This window comes from Frieseomelitta varia, unplaced genomic scaffold, assembly GCF_011392965.1.
Source record: "Frieseomelitta varia isolate USP_RPSP 00005682 unplaced genomic scaffold, Fvar_1.2 scaffold_137, whole genome shotgun sequence".
Classification (NCBI taxonomy): domain Eukaryota; kingdom Metazoa; phylum Arthropoda; class Insecta; order Hymenoptera; family Apidae; genus Frieseomelitta; species Frieseomelitta varia.
Window position 1 is genome coordinate 464,178 of NW_025109050.1, and position 24,720 is coordinate 488,897.

At 38.4% G+C, this 24,720-nt stretch overlaps 1 protein-coding gene across 1 annotated transcript in view; it reads left to right on the forward strand.

Moving 5' to 3' along the window:
• The window catches only part of LOC122531604, a 326,339-nt gene that overhangs the window by 228,353 nt on the left and 73,266 nt on the right, over positions 1-24,720 (forward strand). Inside the window, exon 3 of the mRNA XM_043659652.1 lies at positions 14,559-14,678. Within this exon, the coding sequence (XP_043515587.1) occupies positions 14,559-14,678 (120 nt within the window). The remainder of the gene's footprint in view (positions 1-14,558; positions 14,679-24,720) is intronic.

Consider the following 24,720-nt stretch of genomic DNA (forward strand, 5'->3'; position numbering starts at 1 on the left):
TTTTTCCTTTGAACTTGTCGGTATCACTGGATAGAAATTATGAAGATGTAATAAACTTATCATTTGTATTGCCTGGGTGACATTTATTATAATTGTACAAATCGTATAATTATATATATTTCTTACATACTGTAGCATCAATGGTAGGTTCAACCCCTTGCGCTGGCAACTGTTTCGCGGACCGTAACGAGTGACCGAACCGTATACAATAATTCTTTTCTTTTAAATTCGTCGGTATGACATCACTGGAAAGAAATTATTGAGAAGTAATAATAAACTTATCGTTCGTTTTGCCTGGATGACATTTGTTATAATTGTACAAATCGTATAATTATATATATTTCTTACATACTGTGTATATATATTTCTTACATATGGTAAGTTTAACTCCTTGCGCTGGCAACTGACTCGCGGACCATAACGAGTGACCGTACCATACAGTAATTCTTTTCTTTTGAATTCGTATGTGGGTATGATATTACTGAATAGAAATTATTGAGAAGTAATGATAAACTTATCATTCGTTTTGCCTGGGTGACATTTATTATACAAATACTTATTGTACAAATCGTATAATTATATATATTTCTTACATATTGTAGGATCAATGGTAGTTTTAACCCCTTGCACTGGCAACTGATTGGCGGACCATAACGAGTGACCGAACAGTATACAATAATTCTTTTCTTTCGAATTCGTCGGTATGATATCATTGGATAGAAATTATTAACGACCAATAAGCTTATCATCTGTTTATCATATTATCAGTTTTTATCAAGGTTACCTTCGTTAATTACAGAGTTGAGGGAATATCGAGCAAATATTTTCTACATTGTTCTTACCTCAGCTTTTCCTCTCACCTAGCGCTTTCGAAATTGCGTTCCGGCGCATTCTATTATTACACGATTGCACTGGCGTCAGAGCCGAAATTAAATACAGACGTTCTCTGTTGAATTAATCTCAAAATTGATGATTAATTAGATACTGGCTGCCGGCGGTGGTGTGTCGTTCGCATGAAACAGGAGTTCGCGTTCGAGTAGATAAATAAATTCAATCAACGATGTTTCGTTTGGTCGAGCATTGTTTGAAATTCTGTTCAAACAAATGGAGTTTGCACGATCGAAGCTCGTAATAATAACGAGATTAATATAAAAAAAAAAACATAACAAATAACACAGGTATAAAGTAAAATAAACTTGAATTCATCGAGAATTACCTTTAAATTAATTTTCATTTACTTTACGTTACTTTAAATTCGTCAGAATCAATAGTAAGATACAGCGAATGATAAATTCCACGCGATCCAAATTTAAATTTACTCTTCTCTCTCGCAATCGATAATCACATCGCTCCCCTTGCTTCGTCCAAGAGGAAAGTTTCTCAAAAAATTCATATTCCTACAACGTTTTCGCCGCTCTGGAAGTTAATTATTTCTCCCCAAGCAGAGCGAGGCGTCGAGAGAGAGAGAGAGAGAGAGAGAGAGTCGAGAGTAATCTCCATACTCGTAGTGGTACGCGTTCACCGCGGAGAATTCGTGTATTTCATTCGAAGGATCGTTTCAACTTTCACCCGAAGCGGCGGCGCGTTCTCCCGAGGGAGAGAATTTTCCGACTCGGGAGACGCTCGAGCGTCGCTCTCCGCTCTTCCTGCGAAACTTTAACGATCCTCCTCCGGTAATTTGTCCACCTGGAGTTTCAAGTCCGCGCGACGAACGCGCTCCTCCCGTGGACGACGCAACGCTCAGGGATCACTCGTTCGAAGTTTCGCCGGGATCTTAGGGACCAAGAGCGTTGTCCTTGCGTTCGTATAATTGAGCATCGTGTCCTTTCGACGCGCCAAGGACCGTTCTTCATCCCTTCGAAAACATGGCAGCGGTAGTTTGAAGACGACTTGAAGACGACTTCGTCCGGCCAGCTTTGCCGAAACTTTGCCTCCCCGAAGACGAGAACTGGCGCGTGTTGGTGGACGAGATGGAGCAATACATGGATCGTACATTAAGACTCGCAGATAAAATCGTATAGATTTGGTAGTCCATGGAATTTGTGTTTTGTAAGATTTGAATGCTCGATTCTGGGAGAGTAGAGATTCTATTGGATTTAAAATGTATACAGATTCATGTAACTTGCACATTTGAAGTCACCTTCAAATTATACGTCTGATGAGAAATTGTTTGATGCAAAAGTTATGATGTTTTTGATACAAAATTTCCAAGGTCGTCTTCATCTTTTTTTTTTAATTTTTCATCGTGAATCGGAAGAATATTAAATTAAAAAAGTATCAAGCCACTATTTAACCATTGATCTTAAATCTAATGGTTAAAGAGATACATATGTAGATTATCTGATAAGAAAATATATATATTAGATATCTGACAAAATTAACTTTTTAAATTAAAATATAATAATAAGTGCTGTTTCTAACGAGTTGGACTTAATTTTTAATTTACTTATTAAATGCAAATTAATTGTCTTAAATTAAAAACCAAATGGCAATAATACAAACAAATAATTATTTTATCGAATATTTCGTCGAAATTCTCTATCTAATTTTCCTTGTTCGTGAGATTTTAATTAGTTGGCCTCGATTCTTTGTTATATCATCATCAGTTAGATACATGTACAACAGATTTCAATTTTTTAGTTAATGGAAAAATATTTGAAGTCAATGGAAAATACTTCTTAAATATTTTAAGTTAATAGAAAATATTTCTTCATCTTCTGTGACGTATATATTCTCTCCTCAGAGTGCAATATAGATTGCCAAGATTAAAAAGCTCAAGGCTTTTTAGTTTTGTTCGCGTAAATCGATAATACACGAGCGAGTTTGCACACTTAGACAAAAGCACGGAAATTAAAACGCCAGCCAAAATTAAATTAAAGCCCTTCAAATTTTATTATGAAACAAGAATCATTCAACCTCCGCAAGTTCTACAAATTCTGAACGAAAATCGCGCCGAAATATCACCATTGAAATATCAAAACTCCAGGGGTCACGCTCGGATATATCTCGAAAACCTATTTATTACAGCACAATGGATGAAATTGCGGATGATTAAATAGAGACGCAATATTCACGAGTGTTCTTTCATCTCGGCAGAGAGATTCACTCGTTAAAGAACCTTTGTCGGGATAGTTTCAGAATAAAAGACGATGCCTGGTATCGAAAAGAGAGAGAGAGAGAGAGAGAAGAAGGAGAAAAGACGAGCTAGCTCTAAAGATACCGACCGATTAGAGACCGTTGTGACAACCCCAAGTCCAGCTTCTTATTGCATAGACCCCGTTTCCACTCGTTTCTACGAGTGAACCGAGTCTCTCTTCGCTTCGACTTTGAGACGAGTTTCGTTCTCTCTCGCTTTGAAGAGAGCCACGACCCTTCGTGACCCTACAAGGGGCTTGTAGACGCGACAAAAAGGCCTGTGGTCCTTCGTGTGGCACATTTCTGTCCGATTGGAAGGACCAAAGGACACGGAAAGGACCGAGGGACGCACGGATCCGTTTAAATGAAGACGAAGGGACCACCGCCGGTTCTCTCGTCCTTCGATTCACGAAATCACGGCATTCTTAGCTTCCATCTTTCCCTCCTTTTTCTTTCTGCATCTCTCTCTCTCTCTCTCTCTCTCTCTCTCACTCCTCTGCAATCCCCGGTTTTTCCTCTTTGTTTGACGGTATTTGTTCCGCTGGATACTGGATTGACTCGTTCCATCTCGATTAACTCTGATTCTACTTCTGTTTGTGTTCGTCTTCGATGGAGTGTCCTCGTTGGATACTGGGAGGTGAAAGCGGTGGAAATTTAGAACGGGGGGAAGGGTGTTTCTTCAACTCGCGGGTTGTTTCTTTTTTTTCAGTTTCTTTCAAAGATGGGACGATTTTCGTACTTCGTTTTTGCATTATTTTGCGTGTACAATTGCATTTATATTAAATTACAACCATTTTCGCAGTAGTTGTGCAAAATCGTAAATAGTATAAGTAATATGGTATATAGTATATAAAAATATATACTATATATAATATATAAATAAGTATAATTTATAGTATATATAGTACATATAAAATATATGTAAATATAATATATACATAAGTTTATTTATATATAAGTTTATTTCAACCACGCTCACTCACAATACAGTAGTTTTATATAGTAATTTTATACCATTTGAGACACGATTACTTATACTTACTATTACTTATATTTATAGTATATATAGTATATATAAACATAAATAGTATAAGTAATAGTGTCTCAAATGGTATAAAACTACTATATAAAACTACTGTATTGTGAGTGAGCGTGGTTGAAATAAACTCTCGAAACGGAAGTGTCTGCGGGTTGTTTCTTTCAAAGAACTTTTCCACTCGCTACACGATGCAAAACTATCTTCGCGAAAGAAAAGAAAAAAAAAAAAAAAAAAGAAAAGAAAACAGACTCACGACTATCGAACTAAGCTTTATGCACTTTACAAACTTTCCTCACAAAACCCGCTTCGTATCAATTTAAATCATCGACAATCTTTTTTACTGTCACTTACGCTCCTCGCTGTATTTGCGCTTCCTAATATTTCTTTCACTTCGCCACTTTCTCCTGCTCCACTCGCCATTCACTATCACTTCGACGCGCGCGCGTGTATGTAACTTGGCCTTCGTCGTCGGAACGAAGCGATCGGGACAATTTTTCAACTCTTCAGTGGCCGCGGAACGTTACCCACGGGAGCAACTAATATTAACCGTACGAACGAAGAAAAACGAGTGGACACGACGATTCAGCAGCGGCTGCAGGGATTGGCCACGTTGCACGTGGGTTTACGAAAACGATGTTGAATAGCTGCTAGGGTAAGTTCGGGACGTGCGTCTGCCACTCGTGAAACTTTAACGCGTTTACCTTGTACCGGCTCGTGAGGGCGATACGCCTGTGCGTCCAAGGCTAGAGCATCCTCGCTTCGTTCGAGGAGATTTCGAATTCTCTGGCTTTCACTCGTCATCGATCACCATTAGCTTCATTTGCTCCGATCGGTCCTTATTTCTTGCTTTGCTCGCGACAGCACGCAGGCAGGGAGCGTCCTCGCGTGGAAAAAGAAAAGAAAGAAAATGAAGGACTCGTGGCAATTAATGGTAGAGGCGGCAAAGTGGAAATAATTTCGGATTTTCGAAAGCTTTTCGATTGGCAGTCTGCGGATTTTTACGTATTTCGTGTGTATTCGTGCAGTTTACGATTCATATATGCAAAGATACAGGAAGTATTCGTAATATTCGAAAATACAGAATATACAGAATATTCGTGATATTCAAAAATACGGAAACTATTCATAATGATTGTAATTGGATAGAATTTTTTATTCGTAAAGTGTATTTGTAAAGTTTTCAACAATGAAATTTGTAATAAATTGTTATTAGATGAAATCAGATATATTCAGACATATTCGCTGTAATATATTTTGTTAAATGAAATTGGCTCATTTAATTATAAATGAGATGAATTAGAAATATCAGCAGCTTATTTTAATAAACTACTTTCAGTCTCACGTTGTTCTTCATTTTGAATAAATTCCATTAAAAATTTTGTTTCCATGCTTGATAATTTAGTCCGGTCTCTCGTTAATTGGATTTTTCACCGTTAAAGATTGTCGTGAGTTATCGTGAAATTTGATTCCAGGCAAGGTGAAGTTATCAAATAAATTGGCGGAAAGTGCGGGAATCGATATATCCGACGGGAGAAAGAGATTAAAATTCCGATCGCGGGGGCGAATTCTTTCCACCGCGCTGGTTACGTGGCTCGATTCAGATGCAAATCAGCCCATGAGCTGCTAAATTTACAGTTTACTAACGAGCGTTTAGGGATTCTGCGCAGGCATCACCGTCAGACCCCTTAGCTATTCAAGTTTCAACCCTTGCCAAGTTAAGGGTTAATTGTGTCATCGTGATCGATCTGTTTGCGTGATTCGATTGTTCCTAAACTCGCCCCTGTTCAAACATACTGACACGCCGTAACTGTCAGCTTTTCTCTCCGTTTCAGCTGCAACGTCACGACTCGAAATAAGTATTGCGTCTTGGTACGTTTAGATTGAACCGAAATTAAATTTTGTCCACATTCGTACGTTCGTGTGTAATAAATAAACGCGAGTTTGTTAAAACGAGCATTCGTTTGTTTGAAGTATCATCGTCAGAAGAATACTAAAATCAGAGAATAATTCAGAGGATGATAGAAAATTACAGAAATAATATGTGACCACTCTCTGAGATTCAGATATTACAAATATAAAAATATATATATATATATTATTATTGCAGTTCTGAAAAAGGTTAATCTTTCTCGTGCAAATTTTCTAATATCTTTTCGGTTTTCCCGAGATTCAATTTGAAAATTTCGTCACTGTCGTTACAACACGCCAAGCATCGCCGCGTGTTTGCTCGTTTCAGCAAATGAAAAGAAGAAGAAGAAAAAAAGAGAGAACACAGTGGTAAAACACAGAGTTGTGTTTCGCGTGGAGAATTATGAAGCGTTTAGCACGATGTTTTATTGCTTCTGCGCGACATCTCGCTCGGTAAATAGCTTTGAGCGTTTCACCGTCTCCGTGGAACACGTTCCCCGCATAGTTGGACTAGAGGAATGAAACCGTCCCTTCCGTCGCTTTGTCATAGTTTTGCGAAACTCACCTACTGCCGGATTGTACCGCGTGATTTACTTTGAAATATTAATTATGCCGGTCGCTGCACCCGTGCGAACTATGCTCGACGCTCGTACAATTTCCACGCGCTGTTCGTGGTTTGCTGCACGTTTCATAAATCGTCGATCACGTTCTCGCTCTGTGGAACGTTACAATGAGATTTGAAAAAGGTTGAGTCATAATTCAAATTCTGAATTTATAAATATGTAATTAATCTAGTTGATCAAAATTCGTTTCGTTCGCATCGATCACGGATGTTTGTGCAGTCATGTGCAATCAGAGTGTACTTTCGCAAGAAATTTGTTGAAATATTTAAAGTGTGATACAAATCTCTGTTAAACGAACGATTCGTAGTTTTATTATCAATGCTTAAACTAGTCTCTCTTGTGTCTTGTGTCACTTTTAAATTTTTCTCTTTAAATTTTAGACCAAGATACTTTAAATTAAATGATTCAGTGACTCGGACATTGAACTTTGTTCGATATGCAAAGAGTGATCATTTTCTGTAGATTGTAATCCAGCGATAGAAAATCCAGGAATAGTTGGCTATTTGCAGCGCCATCGATTCAGCCGAAATTATCAGGCGCACACGCTATATAGAGAACGATAAGTCATACGAAGATTCGTGTGTAACAGGGTAAATGAGAATGACCGGTTCGAAAGTCGTAAGCAAATCGCGGGGGGAGGGGGATGTGGCCCGTTTCCCAGGGGCAAATTTCCGATTTATTCAAGCCCGTTCCCAAATACTTGGGAGCCCATAAAGAGAATGAATGGGATTGTGGCGGTTGCAGCAATGCTTAGGGCTGCTTTAGGGGTTCATGAAATACGCGCTTTCTACCCTCCTCGGGCCATGCTCGTTCCGTCTCCATTCTCCTTCTTCCTCTTTAACTCTTTCTCTCTTTCTGACTTTCTACATACCTCACAGATTGTTTGAACGTTCCATAATACTTTTACTAATCTTTTGTTTCTTTTTTCCTTCCTTTCATATTTTAGCCTTCTATCGAGAATAATTTGCTTCTAAAATTCTACCCATCTTCTCGAGAATTTTTATTTGTATCTTGTATGAGATCTTGAATCGAATATGACGTCTGGAAGTATTCAGTCTGTTTGCCAATTTATTCCCTTATTTTCGAAGTGAAGATCTCTTGAAAATATTGTTCTATGGTTCTCTCGTTTCTGAAATTTCTTCGAAATCTATCAAATTTTAGTTCCAGGATCAAAAAATTCCCCTTTTCTGTTTCTCGTACTCCCTCATTCCCTTTTTTATTACTCTAGGTATTCTGCTATTCAGAATTCCTTCAATTCTCATCTATTTGGAATTCCATCAATTTTGTATCTTACATCGAATATTTCACACCTTCCTCGCTTCGATCTTCCTTCTAATCTATTCCCCGCTTGCCCTCCAATTTTTAATCTCTCTCGAAAGTTCTGTTGTTCGCCAAGTTTTCGTCCGAGTTCCCGCGAAACTCGGCTGGCAAACGCGGTACTTACATTCTCTGTCGAATGCTCTCCCGGTTGGTTTCTCCCGTTCGGTTTAACTTCTCTTCCCTCCCACTCCTCCCTCGTTCGCCGCGAATCGAAACGCCTCGCACTCCGCGGGGTGGCCAAGCGATATTACCATGAATTTACATAGCTTCGCCCCGAACTCCCAACATATTGCACCGCTTTGATTTATGCGAAACATTTGCTAAATATTCCCGCTTAATCTCGGCTGCGCGGAATGTGGTTCCACCGACCAGGAGGAACCGCTGCCTGCCTGTCTCCGCGGCCGCGTTTTCCTTCCACGGAAATCAACGACCCGGCAGAGGGTTCCGATACGAAAAGGCTTTCAACCACGCGGGGGATCGCGATTTCACCCTCGCTCGCCTCTTTCTTTTTTTTTTTTTTTTTCCTTCTTCCTTTCTATCCGCGACTCGATGAACGGAATTAACACTCGTATATTGCCTCGATACCGAAAAGGGAGCGGAACTTTGAAGAGCGGCTATTTGCCGATTTTCCCTCGTTCCCTCTTTTGCTCTCTGCGTTGAGCGTTCAATGGAGCTGAAGGTACCTTGTTTGGTAATTTTTTTGTTTCCTTTTTTTTTTTTTTTTTTTTTTTTCTTCACTTTCAAGGGGTGGGCACATTTCGAGGGTAAGCGTGGTTCCTTTGAGAAAATGACGCGAGTTATTGTGGTTATTTCAACGTTTCTTTCGAATGGACTTGGAACTTTTCCTTTCTGCCTTTTCCCCTTTTTGCTGAGTGTTCGATGGATCATAAAGGTAATATGTTTGTTCCTTTTCTTCACTTTTAGAGAAGTGGGTGCACTTTGGATGCAAGCGCAGTTCCTTTGAAGAAATGACAAAAGTATTGTGGTTGTTTCAACGTTTTCTTAAACTTGGAATTTTTTTTTTTTTTTGGCTTTTATTCTTTCTGTTGAATCTTCGATGAATCATAAAAGTAGCTTGTTTGGTAATTTGTTTGTTTCTTTTTCTGAGAAATAGGTACACTTTAGGGGTAAGCGAGTATTGTGATTAAAGTAGACTTTGGTTTTTCCTTCTTCGCCATTTTACTTTTTGCTGAGCGTTCAATGGATCTGAAAGATCTTTTTGAAAATTGAATTATTTCTTTTCTCTCATTTTTAGAAAATTAGGTAAGCATGGTTTCTTTGAGAAAATGATAGTAACAATTGTTTCAGTATTATTTCGGAGTAGATCCTCGATTTTTACGTATTTGTGAGAAATTTAAAAGGACCATTTTATCATTTTATCATTAAGTTTATCATAAAATTGGAACTTTAGAAAATTGCAAAATCTAGGTGGAACAAGTGACGGTGAATAATTCGAATGAAATGTACGCAACATGGAGAAAAATATAAAATTCCCGAAAATGAACTTTCTCCTCTACTTACTTCTTTAATATCTTTTACGAAAATTTTCAATCCATTCACTCGAAGAATTTCAATTCTTTCTCTTTAATTGTGTTTCAAGTTTTCCAAGAAACGAAACGTGCCAAGTGCACGTCGCAATTTCATTTTATTTGCCGGTTATTTAATTATACAAAGTGTATCCGCGTATCAATGTTTCATGATATGGTCGAGTTGGAACCCCTCTGATTATGTTAATGGGATTATTTTTAAATCGAAGTTGTGGGATGTTCCTTATTTGATTAAAAGAAATTTAGATTTCGTAACACAGCTAGCAATGACCAATTAAATTCGTATATAGAATTTTCTTTCTATTTCCCTAATAGATATTTCATTTTCTCTTTACCATCGGAGAGAGAACACACTTCTTTTATACATATATTTTCTCTCAAACTAAAAACGCGGGGAATTTGAATTTTTTATCCATGAGCCGTTGTCAGATTTACCGTCTACTTTAAATAGTAAAGTTTAAACTTTGAATAGTCTACTCTAAAGATCGTATTTTAAAAATAATAAACCCAACGTTGCATAATTAAACTTGAATGCTCGAGAGTACTGCATGTAAAAATAAATATTTCGAAAGTGGAATGTTACTGGAACGACAGTAATAATCTCTTTTCTTCTCCAGTTTTTTTCCTTTTCTTCTTTTCTTTCTCTTTTTTTATCTGCGATGCGTTGCATCGTCGGATAATTTTTAACGAAGAAACTCCTATTATTTTGTGAGAAAAGCGTCGAGTAACGCGGCCACTTCATAAATGTCGGCGCCCGAGAGTATTCGACCGTTCTTCCAGACCTAACTCGGACACGAGCCACCGTGAAATTCATGCCGCTCTGAAGATTTATGAGCGAGCAAATCACTTTCGAAGGCGTCAACCGTGTGAAAAGATTCTTCTAAACGAGACTTAAACGTCCAACGGACAGTGATTTATCGCCGGTAATACACTGGATGAAAACCGAGGTTCATCGCGCGGATGATACGCAAAATAGAATTAAAAATCTGTGAAAATTGAAATTGCAAGGAAGCACTGTTGTTTGAAGAGGATCGAGAAAGTCAAGGGAACTAATTATAAGTTATTTGTAGAATATTTAGAGTGAACTTCGTAATTGAAACTTGAATAATTGAAAAGTTCATAAATGGTATAATACGTGTACAGTGAAGAGCGTAATTGCATCAGTGAAATATTGTCGATAATTTAAACTGATAAAAATAAGTTTACAGAAAAAGGTTGTGTGACGAAATCCAAATATTTTGTCACCTAACCTTAATTTGCAAAGTTCAATGAAATGGTGAGAGAAAATCGTACTGTTATTTTCAAGAGAGAAAATTTCAGCCTTCAGGTGGTAGATCGGTTTTTTTGCAATTTTTCGACAAAAATGTAGTTTCTGTTTCTAACTTCGCTTTCGACCCACTGCACTGTAACATCATTTTCGAGAAAAAAAAAAAAGAAAAAGAAAAAAAAAAAGAGCGCACGATAGTTCCATTAAAATAAGATCCACGCATTGAAAATAAGATCCTTTCTTCTGAAGCTACATATCAGTTTCAATTGTATCAACAAATTTAAGAGAGAGAATTCTGCGAGACGGACATCTGTCACTCACAGAGCAATCCTAAGCATTTTGACGTTCCCGCGTGACAATGTCTATCAAATATTTCCGCCAAACGAAAATGGCGATAAGAGAGGGATTTAAAGTCGAGCGTTGAATAATAAACGGCGGGAGAATAAAAGAGGAAAATAGAATCCAACATCTCTCGGGGAAATGCGAACTTCTCCCCGGCGTTATATTGCAAGGAAGGATCGGCGCGATTTATCTTGCGGCGTTGCTGTCTCTTCCTCCTCCCTCCCTTCCCCTACCAACGACCATAATTTGAAACGGTGAAACGTTACCCTTTAGCTGCAGGCTATTTGGCGATTTCTACAGATTCGCGTTGGCCACGCAGCTACGACGGTCTAGCCAGTCGGCCTAGTTCGCATTTGGCTTCCTCCTACTCGACAGGAATTCTCCTCTCGCGCACGAGGGTTAGGTTTCTAGGTATCTCTCTACCTAGCCCCGAAGCCGGCCAAGTTTACGAAACGCATCAGTTTCGCGATTTCGAGAGAGGGTGCGCGTGGCATCGGATCACACTTTGAAGTGCAGCTACGTAAAAGAAATCGAGTCGATTGTATATACATATGTATTCGGCCGTTGAAATTATTATAAAATTAACGAAAACGTTGACGGAACTTGGTTTTCGAATGAAATCTCGAAACTTCTACCCAACAACTTAGAACTTTGGAGAATTAAGTCTCGTGAAGAAAAATGAAACGGAGAAACACTCGTAAGTGTAACTCGAGTCTTACGATCTTCACGACCAGCAGAAATTATGTAGAGATTAAATGTAAATGATATTTATTTAATAACAATGTTAAATTTAGTGATAAAGCAACAGATAATTGGACGAGACAAAGAACACAGATTAACAAATAAAATCTTTTTTAACAGCACAATCGACTCTTTTTCAACAACTCTTTAGAGTTTCTCTCACGACTCTAATCGACTCTCTCCTTTTTCAAAAAGAAAAACTTTTTTACTTATACTTTTCCTCTTTCACGTATTTCTTCACACTGCAAGCCATCTGTACTAATTATATGCAAAAATAATAATTTAAAATAGAACAATATTATAAAAATATACAATATAACAAATAAGTTTAAAATGTAATAAGATTATAAAAATGTAAAATATAATAAATAAATTTAAAATGTAATAAGACTATAAAAATGTAAAATATAATAAATAAATTTAAAACGTAATGAGATTATAAAAATGTAAAATATAATAAATAAATTTAAAATGTAATAAGACTATAAAAATGTAAAATATAATAAATAAATTTAAAATGTAATAAGATTATAAAAATATAGCAACTACAGGTTGTATAACCGACGACACTACGATCACTCGCATCGACAGCGCCGACTTTTTGTCCATCTTCCTCATCCTCCTACACGTCTCTGAAAACACCATCAACAACTTGTCTTCCCGTCATTCCCATTCGATCGAACGAGACCTCGCTCGTTCTTGCACCTCTCTGCCGCCACTCAAGGCCGCGCTCGCCTTTTTTTCTCCGTTTTGTTTCATTCGCCACTTCACATATTCATACGGTCGGTCTTTGCTTACGATAAATGCGGACCATTTGCATGCAGGGTCTCTGCCTGGTGGCAACAAACCCCTTCCTCTAAATCTCGTTGCGTCACTCTTCCCCACCCTCTCCCTCTCTCTCTCTCTCTCTCTCTCTCTCTCTCTCTCTCTCTCTCTCTCTGTGTCTAGATGCTCGATAGGTTGGGTGGCCCGGTCTCTCCCTGGTCTCCCTGGGGCGCTCGCTTCGGCCACCCCACCGCGGCTCAACTCCAGCGCGATAAGCCGCCCCCGGGGATCCGCGATTGTCTCGATTTATATGCATGCACAGACGTAGGCGGTGGGCCGTGTTGGCTGCTCTCTGACTGCGGCCACCGTGCGGGTGTCGTTCTGGACGGGGGAAGGCCAAGGGTGGCACCGCCGAGGGTGCCACACGCCAGTAGACGCCGGTCGAGACCGTCGATAGATCGATTCTCCAGTAGCAGACAGTAAATATCGCTGATGAGCCGGCCCCCTGGTCCTCGAACGATTGGGACCTAGGTTCGAGGCAGGCAGCAGGGTGCTTACCCTGCGATTTGTCGAGTGGCGAGGAATCCTCGCGCTGTATCACTCAGCACTGCACCACTGCCAACTGCCCGCCATATTCGCCACCCTCACGACCCCCCTGGGGGTGGGAAGAGGGGGGGGCAGGGGTCTCTCTATCCTACACAATTTTCAGTCTTTATCCGGATGGCCGCTCGACCATTCTTTATTCCGACGATTTTTGTTGTTTACGCCTCTCTCTCTCTCTCTCTTTCTCTGCATCGGAGATTTTTCTGCATGTGTCGGTACCTTGGGAGAGGCACGCGTTGCTCTTGCTCCGAACGTTGCCCAGGGATTAACGCACTGGCAGGCAGGGTAATTTTCTCTCTCTCTCTCTCTCTCCCTTTCTTTTTTTTTTTTCTTTTTTCCTCCCCCATTCCTTTCCGCCTGTGCATAGCGGGAAATTGTTGCGAACGAGGGGCTTCCTGCGTGCGTGGAACGACGGCCGCGCCGGGACGATTATCCGAATTAATTCGGAAATGCCCCCTTAATGACCGACCCGGCAATATTTTTATTCCGCTCGCGCTCAGTCCGAGGTCCGTTGCCAAGGCCGGCACCGTGTACTCGAGGCTCGAGTATGACGATGGCGCGGCTAATTGATTTTTGGCGTAACAACGTTGTTGTCACGCTTGTTTAGAGTGCGCGCAAATGTTTTCGTTGGTATGAATTCTGTTGGTGTAATGGTCCCGCGGGTGGTCTCGCTGTAGAGAGGAACGAAGGGTTGCAGTGACCAACGTGAAATCAATTTTGGTCAAATTACTTCGTAAAATGTGTTGTAGCTTCGCGGTTGGTCAATGTTCGTGGTAATAAACTGTTGCACTTTTGCTAATAAACGAAACTTGCGTTTTCATTTCTCTTTTGAAAGGAAGGATTTAAATATGGCGACCGTACAAGGGGAATAGGTCAAGTCTTTGTTAACTTCGCTGCGATACTTGAATTTTTATATTTCAATTTTACAGTCGGGATTTATAATATTTTGTATATATATATATATATATATATATATATATATATATATATATATGTTTAATAATATTTTAAAAAGATGTTTAACATAAAATCGTAACGATTAATGCGTATTAATAAGAATTGTTTCACACATCGTTTAAACTAAAGGTATTCTGCAAGCGGATTGAAAATACAAAAGAACGCAATAGGATTAATTTTCTGATCTTTAAAATGATTAAGAAGAGATATTTTATTGCGACATAGTTGAACAAGAGAATAATTTAATATATTCCAAGACTTGGAAATAGGACTGTGAGTCATTAGATGCTTACATACTTTTTTACTTGCAGGTTTCCCTGTGCGACGATTACAGTTTACCAGTCGATTTCGTGAATAAAAGACGTCCTGCGAGTGCCGCGGCTACAACATCCACGGTTCAGTGGGCACTACCAAGTCCTACCATCGAAAACGTGAGTGTTGCACGAAGATTAAATTTTAATCGATAGACCACAGATTTTTACGCGCTTGTAGAAAATTTAGAAACACAGAAATCTAGTTTAAATGTACGAAATATACAGTGATTACAAGGTGAAACCTCATACAGTTATAATTGCATTCAAGTATTAAATTTTACGATTATAAAATTATACACAATTTTATAATTTTAATTTGAATATTACAATTTAAATATTAAATTTTACAAATTATTTGACAAGTATTAAATTTTACAATTATAAAATTATATACAATTTTATAATTTTAATTTAAATATTACAATTTAGATATTAAATTTTACAATTAATTTGACGAGCAAAAGGGAAATATCTTTTCAATGTTTCTAGAGACGTTATAATTTTTACAATTTGCGAGAATAAAAGTAGCTTTACTTTACCACCTGCTACACTGATGTAAAAATATCTTTGATGAAAAAATCATACTTGGGATAGTCAAAGATAAAAGATTCACTCTTTACAACGAGATGAAGTAGATCGTTGTATGGTTTTCTTTTACGAGATTGTAACAGTTTAAGATATCGATAATTTTTCATCACTTTCAGTTACGTTCTTCGGTAATACTTTCAAATCCTGAAATCATGAAAAAGACGCGTACAAAGGATTGTAGCCACTGTGTGAAATATTCAAAATACACAAAATACTCGTTAGAACGTTTAATAGAAAGTTATTTATTTAATAAAAATAAAATAGATAAAATTAATCTCAGATTAATTTCCACTTGTTCATTCCCACAGGCTAGCAATGAATTTTGATTAATACTCGTTAGAATGTTTAATAGAAAGTTATTTATTTAATAAAAATAAAATAGATAAAATTAATCTCAGATTAATTTCCACTTGTTCATTCAAATGTAAATTTCCACAGGCTAGCAATGAATTTTGATATATTTTGGTATGTTAAAATCATTATTTTGTTACCTGATATTTATCTTTCGTGAAATTTCATTGGTTTTACGGGATGAACGATAACGTGGAAATTTCGGTGTTTTAGTTACTAAAATGTTCAGACAGGTTTTCATCGGTATTCGATCAGATTTTATTCCAATTCTGTTGGTTCAATAAACGTGCATTGTTCGATAATCGCGTTACCGTATCGCGTTTCCCTCATCGTCTGGTTTGATTGTGGCTCGTTTCCATCACAGGAGAATATCAATTTTTGTTTGCTTGCATGGCGTCAGGTAGATACGGGGGCACCGTAATTTCGTCGAACAAAAAAATTGTCCGAACGAAGAATCGATTCGGACATTTGAGAGCTGAACTGATACTGAAGATCGGTTTAATTTAACTAGTGTTTCATTTTCAAGAAACGAAACGATTGACCTTGATGTAGAAAAGTCGAGTTTCCTCCGAACAATAAGAATCGGAATATTTTTATAATCCATCGAACTCTAATAAAAGTAAAACAGTGCCTAGAAATTATTATATTAACTAAGCGAGCAGTGAAAATACTCGTCGATAAAATCGGCTTAGAACTTCAGCGCGCTATAATTTTTATCTTCCGAGGCAGATTTTTCTCACACTCAGTATGATATCATCTCACTCTGATATCCATCGAACGCTAGTAAAAATAAAACAGTGCCTAGAAATTATTATATTAACTAAGCGAGCAGTGAAAATACTTGTCGATAAAATCGGCTTAGAACTTCAGCGCGCTATAATTTTTATCTTCCGAGGCAGATTTTTCTCACACTCAGTATGATATCATCTCACTCTGATATCCATCGAACGCTAGTAAAAATAAAACAGTGCCTAGAAATTATTATATTAACTAAGCGAGCAGTGAAAATACTTGTCGATAAAATCGGCTTAGAACTTCAGCGCGCTATAATTTTTATCTTCCGAGGCAGATTTTTCTCACACTCAGTATGATATCATCTCACTCTGATATCCATCGAACGCTAGTAAAAGTAAAACAGTGCCTAGAAATTATTATATTAACTAAGCGAGCAGTGAAAATACTCGTCGATAAAATCGGCTTAGAACTTCAGCGCGCTATAATTTCTGTCTTCCGAGGCAGATTTCTCTCACACTCAGTACCTGAAACGAAAAACTCAGTCTTGAGAGACTCGGTAATCGTCAAAAAAAGTACCAAGTCTTTGGTAAACATCTACTTTAACTCTCCCCCTAAATTTGCTTGTTCATTGTCAATTTAACAAAGGATAGAGACTAAATCTCGCCGAAACCAAAACTTAAATATCCGACTCTCTGCGCGTTCGATCGTTCCGAAAAATCCCTCTCCCGCCTCCCCTTAGCCAAATCACGACGCAGTCTTCAGCATCGATTCGAGATACGCCGCGCGACGAATATAACCGGCGGTATTGATATTTCTCTGCTGGCAGCGAAAGAATCGGTCGAAGGGAGAAATATAATTACGATGGTGACAAAATACCCGCTGGGCACGATGGCGTTAGAGGGTTGGTAGCTAGCTGGCAGGAGGTAGGGGAGGAGAACAGAGAAGAAGAGCGCAGAGTATTTCGCTGGCTGACAGAGCGCGAAGGACGAGAGGGAAACAGGGCTGTGAAGGGGTGAGAAGAAGGGGGCGGTGGATGAGGCACCCGGTGACTTCCGGCGGTGCTTATAATTGTTCCAGCACTCAGCTTCTGGTGACGGGGATCGCCCGAAGCGCGCAACGCCTAAACGCTTCTGCATTTCGAGATACGTACAGCTCACCTTCACTCTGCTTCCTGCTGTCCTCGATAGTGCAGTCGGAATCGTCGCGTTTCGCCCCACTTACTTACACGCACGTCGTTACACACATGTACGTACATAACGTCGCGGGGATCTCGGTTTACTTTGGCCCGGCGAGAGCAAGTTTCCATCGTCGTGTTGGATTTGGCGGACGTAAAACTGTAAACGGGGTTATATTTCTCGGTTAGGTGAAATAGGTAGTACAAATATTGAGGCACGATTGGCTGTTTGAGGCCTCTCTCGGTGAACACGGTGAGTGGGATGGTTTGATTGTTCCGTGAATTTGTTCTGATTACTTTTGATTGGATATTTCCCGGTTACGTGATATATGTAAATGGAAATATTTTTCGCTCGAGACGTGACTGGGCGTTTGAAATTTCTTGGTGGATCTGATAAATTGTTTGGTCACGTGATGTATAAACAAGAGAAATATTCTGCTTTCGAGACGTGATTGGGTGTTTGAAATTTCTCAGTGAATCCGTGATAATTTGAGTGTTTTATGAATTTATTCTGATATTTTGGTTACGTGATATACAGCGTGATATGGTACGACTGAGGAAAAGAAAGCATAAAATTTTTTCAGTAAAGCCTTCGTTTTCGAGAAAATCGAGTTTGAACATTTATCAAGTATATGTCCTATATAAATAATAGAAATATTCTAGACATTTCTCGGTGGACTCGTTTGATTATTTTGAATTTATAAATTTATTCTGACTTTTCGGTTGGATATGTTCCAGTTACGTGATATAGAAGTGGTAGAAATATTCTGCGTTCAAGACACAATTGAGTGTTCCAAGTTTCTCGGTGGATGTTTTGATTGTTTTATGAATTTATTCTGAATTTTTGGGTTGGATATTTTCCGGTTACGTATGTAGTAGAAATGTTTTACGTTCGAAATACACATGATTGAATGTCTGAGGCTTTTTAGGTGAATTCATAGTTGGATGGTTTGATTGCTCTATAAATTTATTCTGATTTTTTGGGTGGTATGGAGATATTGTATGTATTTGGAATACGATTGGCTGAATTCTTGATTGAACAGTTCTTTGATTCTATCTTTTTAATTTATTGTGAAGCAAAAGTAACAATGAAATGCGGGAACAGTATAGGAGTTCAGTTACAAAGAAAAATCAGAATTTCGTTCGTCTGTTTAATCAACTCAGGAGTAGTCACTAAATATCAACCAACAAATCCTCGTTTCGTCGCGAAAAGACATTCTTCCATTGTACAGTCGCCAAGCCTTCAAAATTCCCTCGAGAGAAAGAAATAAAAGAAATAAAAAAAGAAAAAAAAGTACAGTACAAATCCCAGTAAACCAAGCAGTTCCAATAAAACAATCCGCCAATCAACGTCCCTACAAACGAGAAACAGAGACCGAGGACACGAAAGAACGAAGAAAAAAATCCAGAAACCAATGACATTGTCGAACACGCTAGAGTTCGCAAATCGCCAAATTGCCAACTTGATTCCTGTCGAAACGTAAACGCGCCAAGTGGTTATAATCGTAGATTATAAGCAGAAAGTCATAAAGAAGAAGAAGAAGAAGAAGAAGAAGAAGAAGAAGAAAAAGTGGAGAGAAAGATCGAGGCGGTCGGGATACCTGGCTGGCTGCGTTGAACAAAAGTTTTCGTCTTCGTTCTCAACGGCGGCGGCGTCCCTTGACGAAAGTGCTCGTCGCAACAGTGGCGACACAAAGTGGAGTGGCGAACGGGGGTGGAGAGGAGAGGAGGAGAAGAATGGTTGGCGAGGAAGGGCGACAAAGAGAGGAAACGGGTGCCACTTGATTCAAGAGGGTGAATCGTTACGACTGCCGCTCGTAAGCCCTACTTAATACTTTAGCGCTTTATTTTATGCGTGAGGTCGGGCACGGCTGTAGGTCGCATTTATCACTCTAACAAAGAGCCCCCGTCGCGTGAAAGTTGGCGCGGGGGCGGGGGCGGGCGCGTGCTGAAACGCCTGCTCGCGATGGAAATTTCGCGGTCGCGCGCGCGCCACCGAAAGTGAAACGGGGATTTATGGTTTCCTAAACACCGTTTGCTTCAAGGTTTCAGACGATGTTTAAACAGTGGTTGAGGAGCGGCGCTCGTTTTAGCGACGTTTACTGACGATGCAAAATCGCGGGGATGTTCGTATTTATGCAGAAATTTGTTAAACAGGTATATTTTAAGATATACATGTGTATTACATAAAATATACATGTAAAATATATATACATACATGTATATTTTATATTCGAGAGGTGGCTTTACATTGTCGCGAGATTAATTTTTTTACGTATGTATATAAAATATATAAAAATATATAAAAACGATAAGTGTTAGAATCCTATAATTAATTTGAAAAGTTGTATTTTAATTAATCACATATATATATATTTTCGATAACACCGTTAAATACTAGAAAAATGATTCCTCATTTGATGATTTGAAGATTCGTCGCATGTTTTCAACTAAGAAATTAACAAAAATGAAAATTTATACTTTTTAATAAATATTGTCCTTTTCAATTTCCCAAAAGATTACGCTTTGAAAGTGCAGAAGAATTGTCTTTTCAATTTCTGTGTTATGTAAATTTAATTTCCTAAATTTCCACATTCAACGTTCCAATACTTTTATTCAATCGGAGTTTATCCCCGTGATCACTTTTTTTTGTTGACGTGATTTATTTGCGTAGGAGAATGGATTGGTTCTAGTCGTTTGCGGATGTATTGATTTTTGGTCCTCTGAAGTAGTATTAGACGTTATAGGTAGGACCTGCGTCGCCATACATTTTTTTCCCCCGAGGTGATAAACACTCTCGGCATCGTTGTCCTCGCCTCTCGTTACTGGTACTCTTATTTATGGCGGTCGAACCACCCTGGTAGCTTTCGGATTAGACCTCCGAATAGTTTAATTGACGTGCACGATATTTATTATCTATCAAAGTACGTTTTAAAAAGGCACACACACTTGAATAATTACTATAAAATTACTTTCTTTCATTTTTTAAGAATACATCTATCGTATATTTACCACAAGTTGATAAATATAGAATTTTGAAGCTCAAAGTGCATTTTTAAATCTGGTTTTATAATTTATATATATTTATAATTTTATAATTGGTGTTTAATTTATACCAAAAATTGGTAAAAATGAAAATAAAATTTCCCATGCATCGTTGGAAACATGAAGAGACACTGAAGAATTGCATAAATCCCCAAACAAGAGCATTATTAATTTAAAATTAGAACGGGCTGCAAGGAAGAGAAATTGATCCACTCGAGCGTCAAAGAGAGATCACGTGTAATTTTTAGGAAGACTTTCAAGTCCCCTCGCGAGTTCCTAAATTCAAACATCGAAGAAAGATTCTCAATATCGCTGCGTGGCCTTTCTGAGGAGTGTGGCTGCTAAGCTTTGCAAAGTAAGCTTCCTTCGACAGCGAAACTCGCGCATTATGCAAGCTCACGGAACTTGCCAAGGTTATGAACGCCACCTTATTTCCGATTCAGTTCGGGGAAATGTATTTCAACGAAAAAAACACATCTCGTCGATTTGCCCCACGAGCAAATCTAGAGCCGAATACTTTGCTCTGATTTATTTAAACTTCATTTAATTTCACGAATGTAATTATGCATACACGCGTACGATGATCCGCTGATTCAGCGTTCGCGGTTTCGTGCATTATAGTAATGCAGCGCGAAATGGCGTGACACAGCGAAAGTCACGCGTACGATAAAGTAGAGAGATTACGGGCTGGCTAATAATCGCGGTCAATTATAATACGGTGGTCGTATAATCGGATTAAAGTCCGATAAACCGATGGGATTATTGGTTGAGTGTTAATGTAGTTGTTCCTGCTAACTGTGGCCTAATACCACCGGGGGATGATGATGTCTGAAATTCATACGGAAGAGGGGGGTTTGATGTTCATTTGTTGCTCGGTCGATGTTGTATTTTTAGTCCAAAATTATTTATCCACGCTTTATAAAATTATTTATTCAAGCTTTCTTCTATTGAAACCAATTAAAATGACACTTACCTTTATGTTATATATTTTTATATTTATTAGACTACGAATGTTTATTTAGAATTTTCTTCCGAATCTTACACCTTTTCACGATCTCGGTGATTACTGGTGGATTGTGAGTTTTTATACATTTATGGGAAATTTAATTTTATGACAGTGTCTAAAGAAAAGTGTTCAAGGAAACAATTTTCTGTTATATAATTTCCTCAGTTATTCTCATAAAAATATAAGTTTGCGTGAACGTGGTCAATCTAATTATGATAATTGTCGTCAGCTAATTATTAATTTATTTGATGCAGTACAGATATATTTATTTTCAAGACATTTATCTCTGCTTTAATGCAACAACGTTGAACGGTGAAGATGCTCGCTGATATACATATAATACGACGGTCGAAGTTAGCTCATCAATCTTGATTCGCGTAATCGTTGCTTCATAATCACCCACTTGGAAATTTCGATATTCATCGCAAGTCCGATAATGGGGCAACTTCCTTCGCCTCTTTATGCTCTCGCAAGCCGTGCTAATTACTTAGCTGCAACGCTAATTTTTCCGATCGTTTCCTTGTGTCTTCGTCGTTTGAGCGTTCTCGAGTGAAGTGCAAAATTGCAAAAAAGGAACTTCGTTATTTCTCGTTGAAATTGCTGCTCTCGTTCGAGTCTTATTATTGGACGATGAAATGAAATTTCAGTAGGAACGTACGTTTATACAATAGCATGATTGGGCGAGTTTTATATGAAATAAAGGTAAAAAGGTAACAGTTTGTAGCAACGGATCGTCTCAAATAATTTATCATGCTTAATTATCTTAAATCGAATAAATCATTTGCAAATAATCATTTATTTAAAATGAATTCACTGAAATAAAAAACTTATACAATAAAATTAGAAATTATTTGCAAAAAAGAGATACAAAAATGGAATAAAAAATTATTTTATTTAATAACCAAATAATCAAATAATCTGAAGAAAAATCACTTGCTCGCTCAAATAAACGAATGATAAATTGTTTCAGGATAACGTACCGAGTTCAAATAAGATGACGTATTATTTGAACAATTATTTTTCAAATATGGCCCAAGCCTGATTTATAGTACTTCGCGAAATATAGGCGTAATTTTAAAACTAAATTTAATTCACATTCATTCAATTTTATTATTAAATTTAGTTTATATTAATCCATATGATATGTTATATTATTCATTATGAATCCATCAAAATACAATCAATTTTACGATAGTTGTGTCAACAATAAGAATGACAAGAAATTTCTGGACATACACGTGCAGATCGATCGTCGTCATTTTGTCTCCAAACTTACATCTTACGAAACCTGTCATGTAATAAATGCATTAGATATCGATTCTGTCCTAATTCTCATTCAACCATGAAACATCATACATGGCTACACATCAACCAACCCTCGTCTCATCGATCATATTACTCAAACACATTTCAAACTGTCCCACATCGTCAAAATTTCTTCCTATCTTCTTGTATTCTAACACACCAATACGATCAATCCTCGATGGATTTTGCATACCGAGAGTTTGTAGCAAGAGTGACGTGACTAAGGAAGTCAAATTTTTACGAAAAATTTACAATTATGAGCATCAATCTTCAACCAAACGGACATATTACGTTTTTAATAAATAGATACAATTTAAAGACTGAATTCAATGTATAATGAAGGAGATAAATATCTCTTTTCATGTAGTTAAAATTTACAGAAAATTCGTCATTTTCACTGATTCTCGAACTTGTGAATTTTTTAATCATGTCGTTCTTTTAACACACCTTGCATCAACAATATCTGTATTTAAATTAAATGAGTCTACACGTAAAAATAAAGAAAAGAATAAAATTTTGTCGTATTATATTATCTTTTTCTAAGCTATTTTTGAGAAGATTTATTATGTATAGTTCAGTTTAGCTAATCCTAGACAAAAGTTCCAAAATAAAAATAAATAAGAAACGTAGAATAAAAAAAGTTTGTCGCAAGATGCTTCGTTTTCGAGGACATCGGGTTTGAAAATTTATCAAGTATGTGTGCGCCAAGGCAGTTTTTACACAAAACACATTCAGTTCATTTTCTACAAAAATGATGCTGCAAATGAAAGAAATCTGTTCTACACTTTTCACTTATTTCTGCTCGTAGAATAACCATCTGTCAATTATTCTTTCCCGTTACATTTAGAATCAATTAAATTGAAGCATTACTTAATAAACTTTCAGACTCGATTTTTTCAGAAATGGAAAGAATTTTATTCTTTTCCCTTCGACTTGTTTTCACACGATAGAGTCACACGTTGATCGATTGTACGACGATTCCGTGTATTTATCACACATCGACTGAATCTCTGAAACGCCACAGTGCGGCCAAGAAATCGCAATTAGGCACCGCACTGACGCGTCTTAAGCCCGACGCCGATTCGTTCAAACAAGGTGATCGAATTTGCGACAGTCGATCAGCTCGGGTTCCCGCTTAGGATCTTTCGCCCTCGTAATTTCCGTATAAACATCCACGAATTTCTGCCTGTTCGAAGGAGAATCAGCCATCGAAACGATCCACCGGCGTGAGGAACGCGGTGGGAGGAGGGGGGGAGGGAGGGGGAGGTAGGGCAATCGGGCTTCGAAACAGCCCCCGCGGGCACGACGCACGAGAACTTTGGCAGGAGAATTCCAATTTCGGCCTCTTTCAATTTAAGGCTACTTGTCTTGCCCGTCGTCTTCTTCTTCGTTCGCCTTGCACCGTGACAGACGACGGTCTGCCCTCGTTTCTCTTCTTTTCCTCGGCCCCCCTCCCCCCTCCCCCCTCACCCCCTTTCTCGTCGCGATACAACCTTCTTCCCCTCCCCTCGTGACGGAAGAATAACGCAGAGGGAAGGGAGAAGTTTCCGTCGCCATTGATCAGTCGCCTTCTTCGGAGAAGAAGTCGACTTCGATCCCTCTTCGTCCCTCCTCCTCCTCCTCCTTCTCGTTTCGTTTCTCTTCCTGTTGCGCCCCGGGAACCCGAGGCCATCGTTATTGCTTTTATTATCGTTATTATCATTAAAATCGAAAGTTGGCGGGACGCGATGAATGCGAAGGTTTTCTTTCCTCGAGAAGGGTCGATCGAAGTACCCGGCCCATTGTGCACCTGCCTCTCTCCACCCGCGTTTAATAACGCGGACGTTGCGCTCGAAATCGGCGGACGGAGACCGGCAAGGGGGTCAAGGTGAATGAAAGTGGATTCGTAGGCGGCGGGAGTCGGGAGCGTTCGTGGAAACGGTACAAGGGGATCCGATATGGTTTCGCGAGGCTAA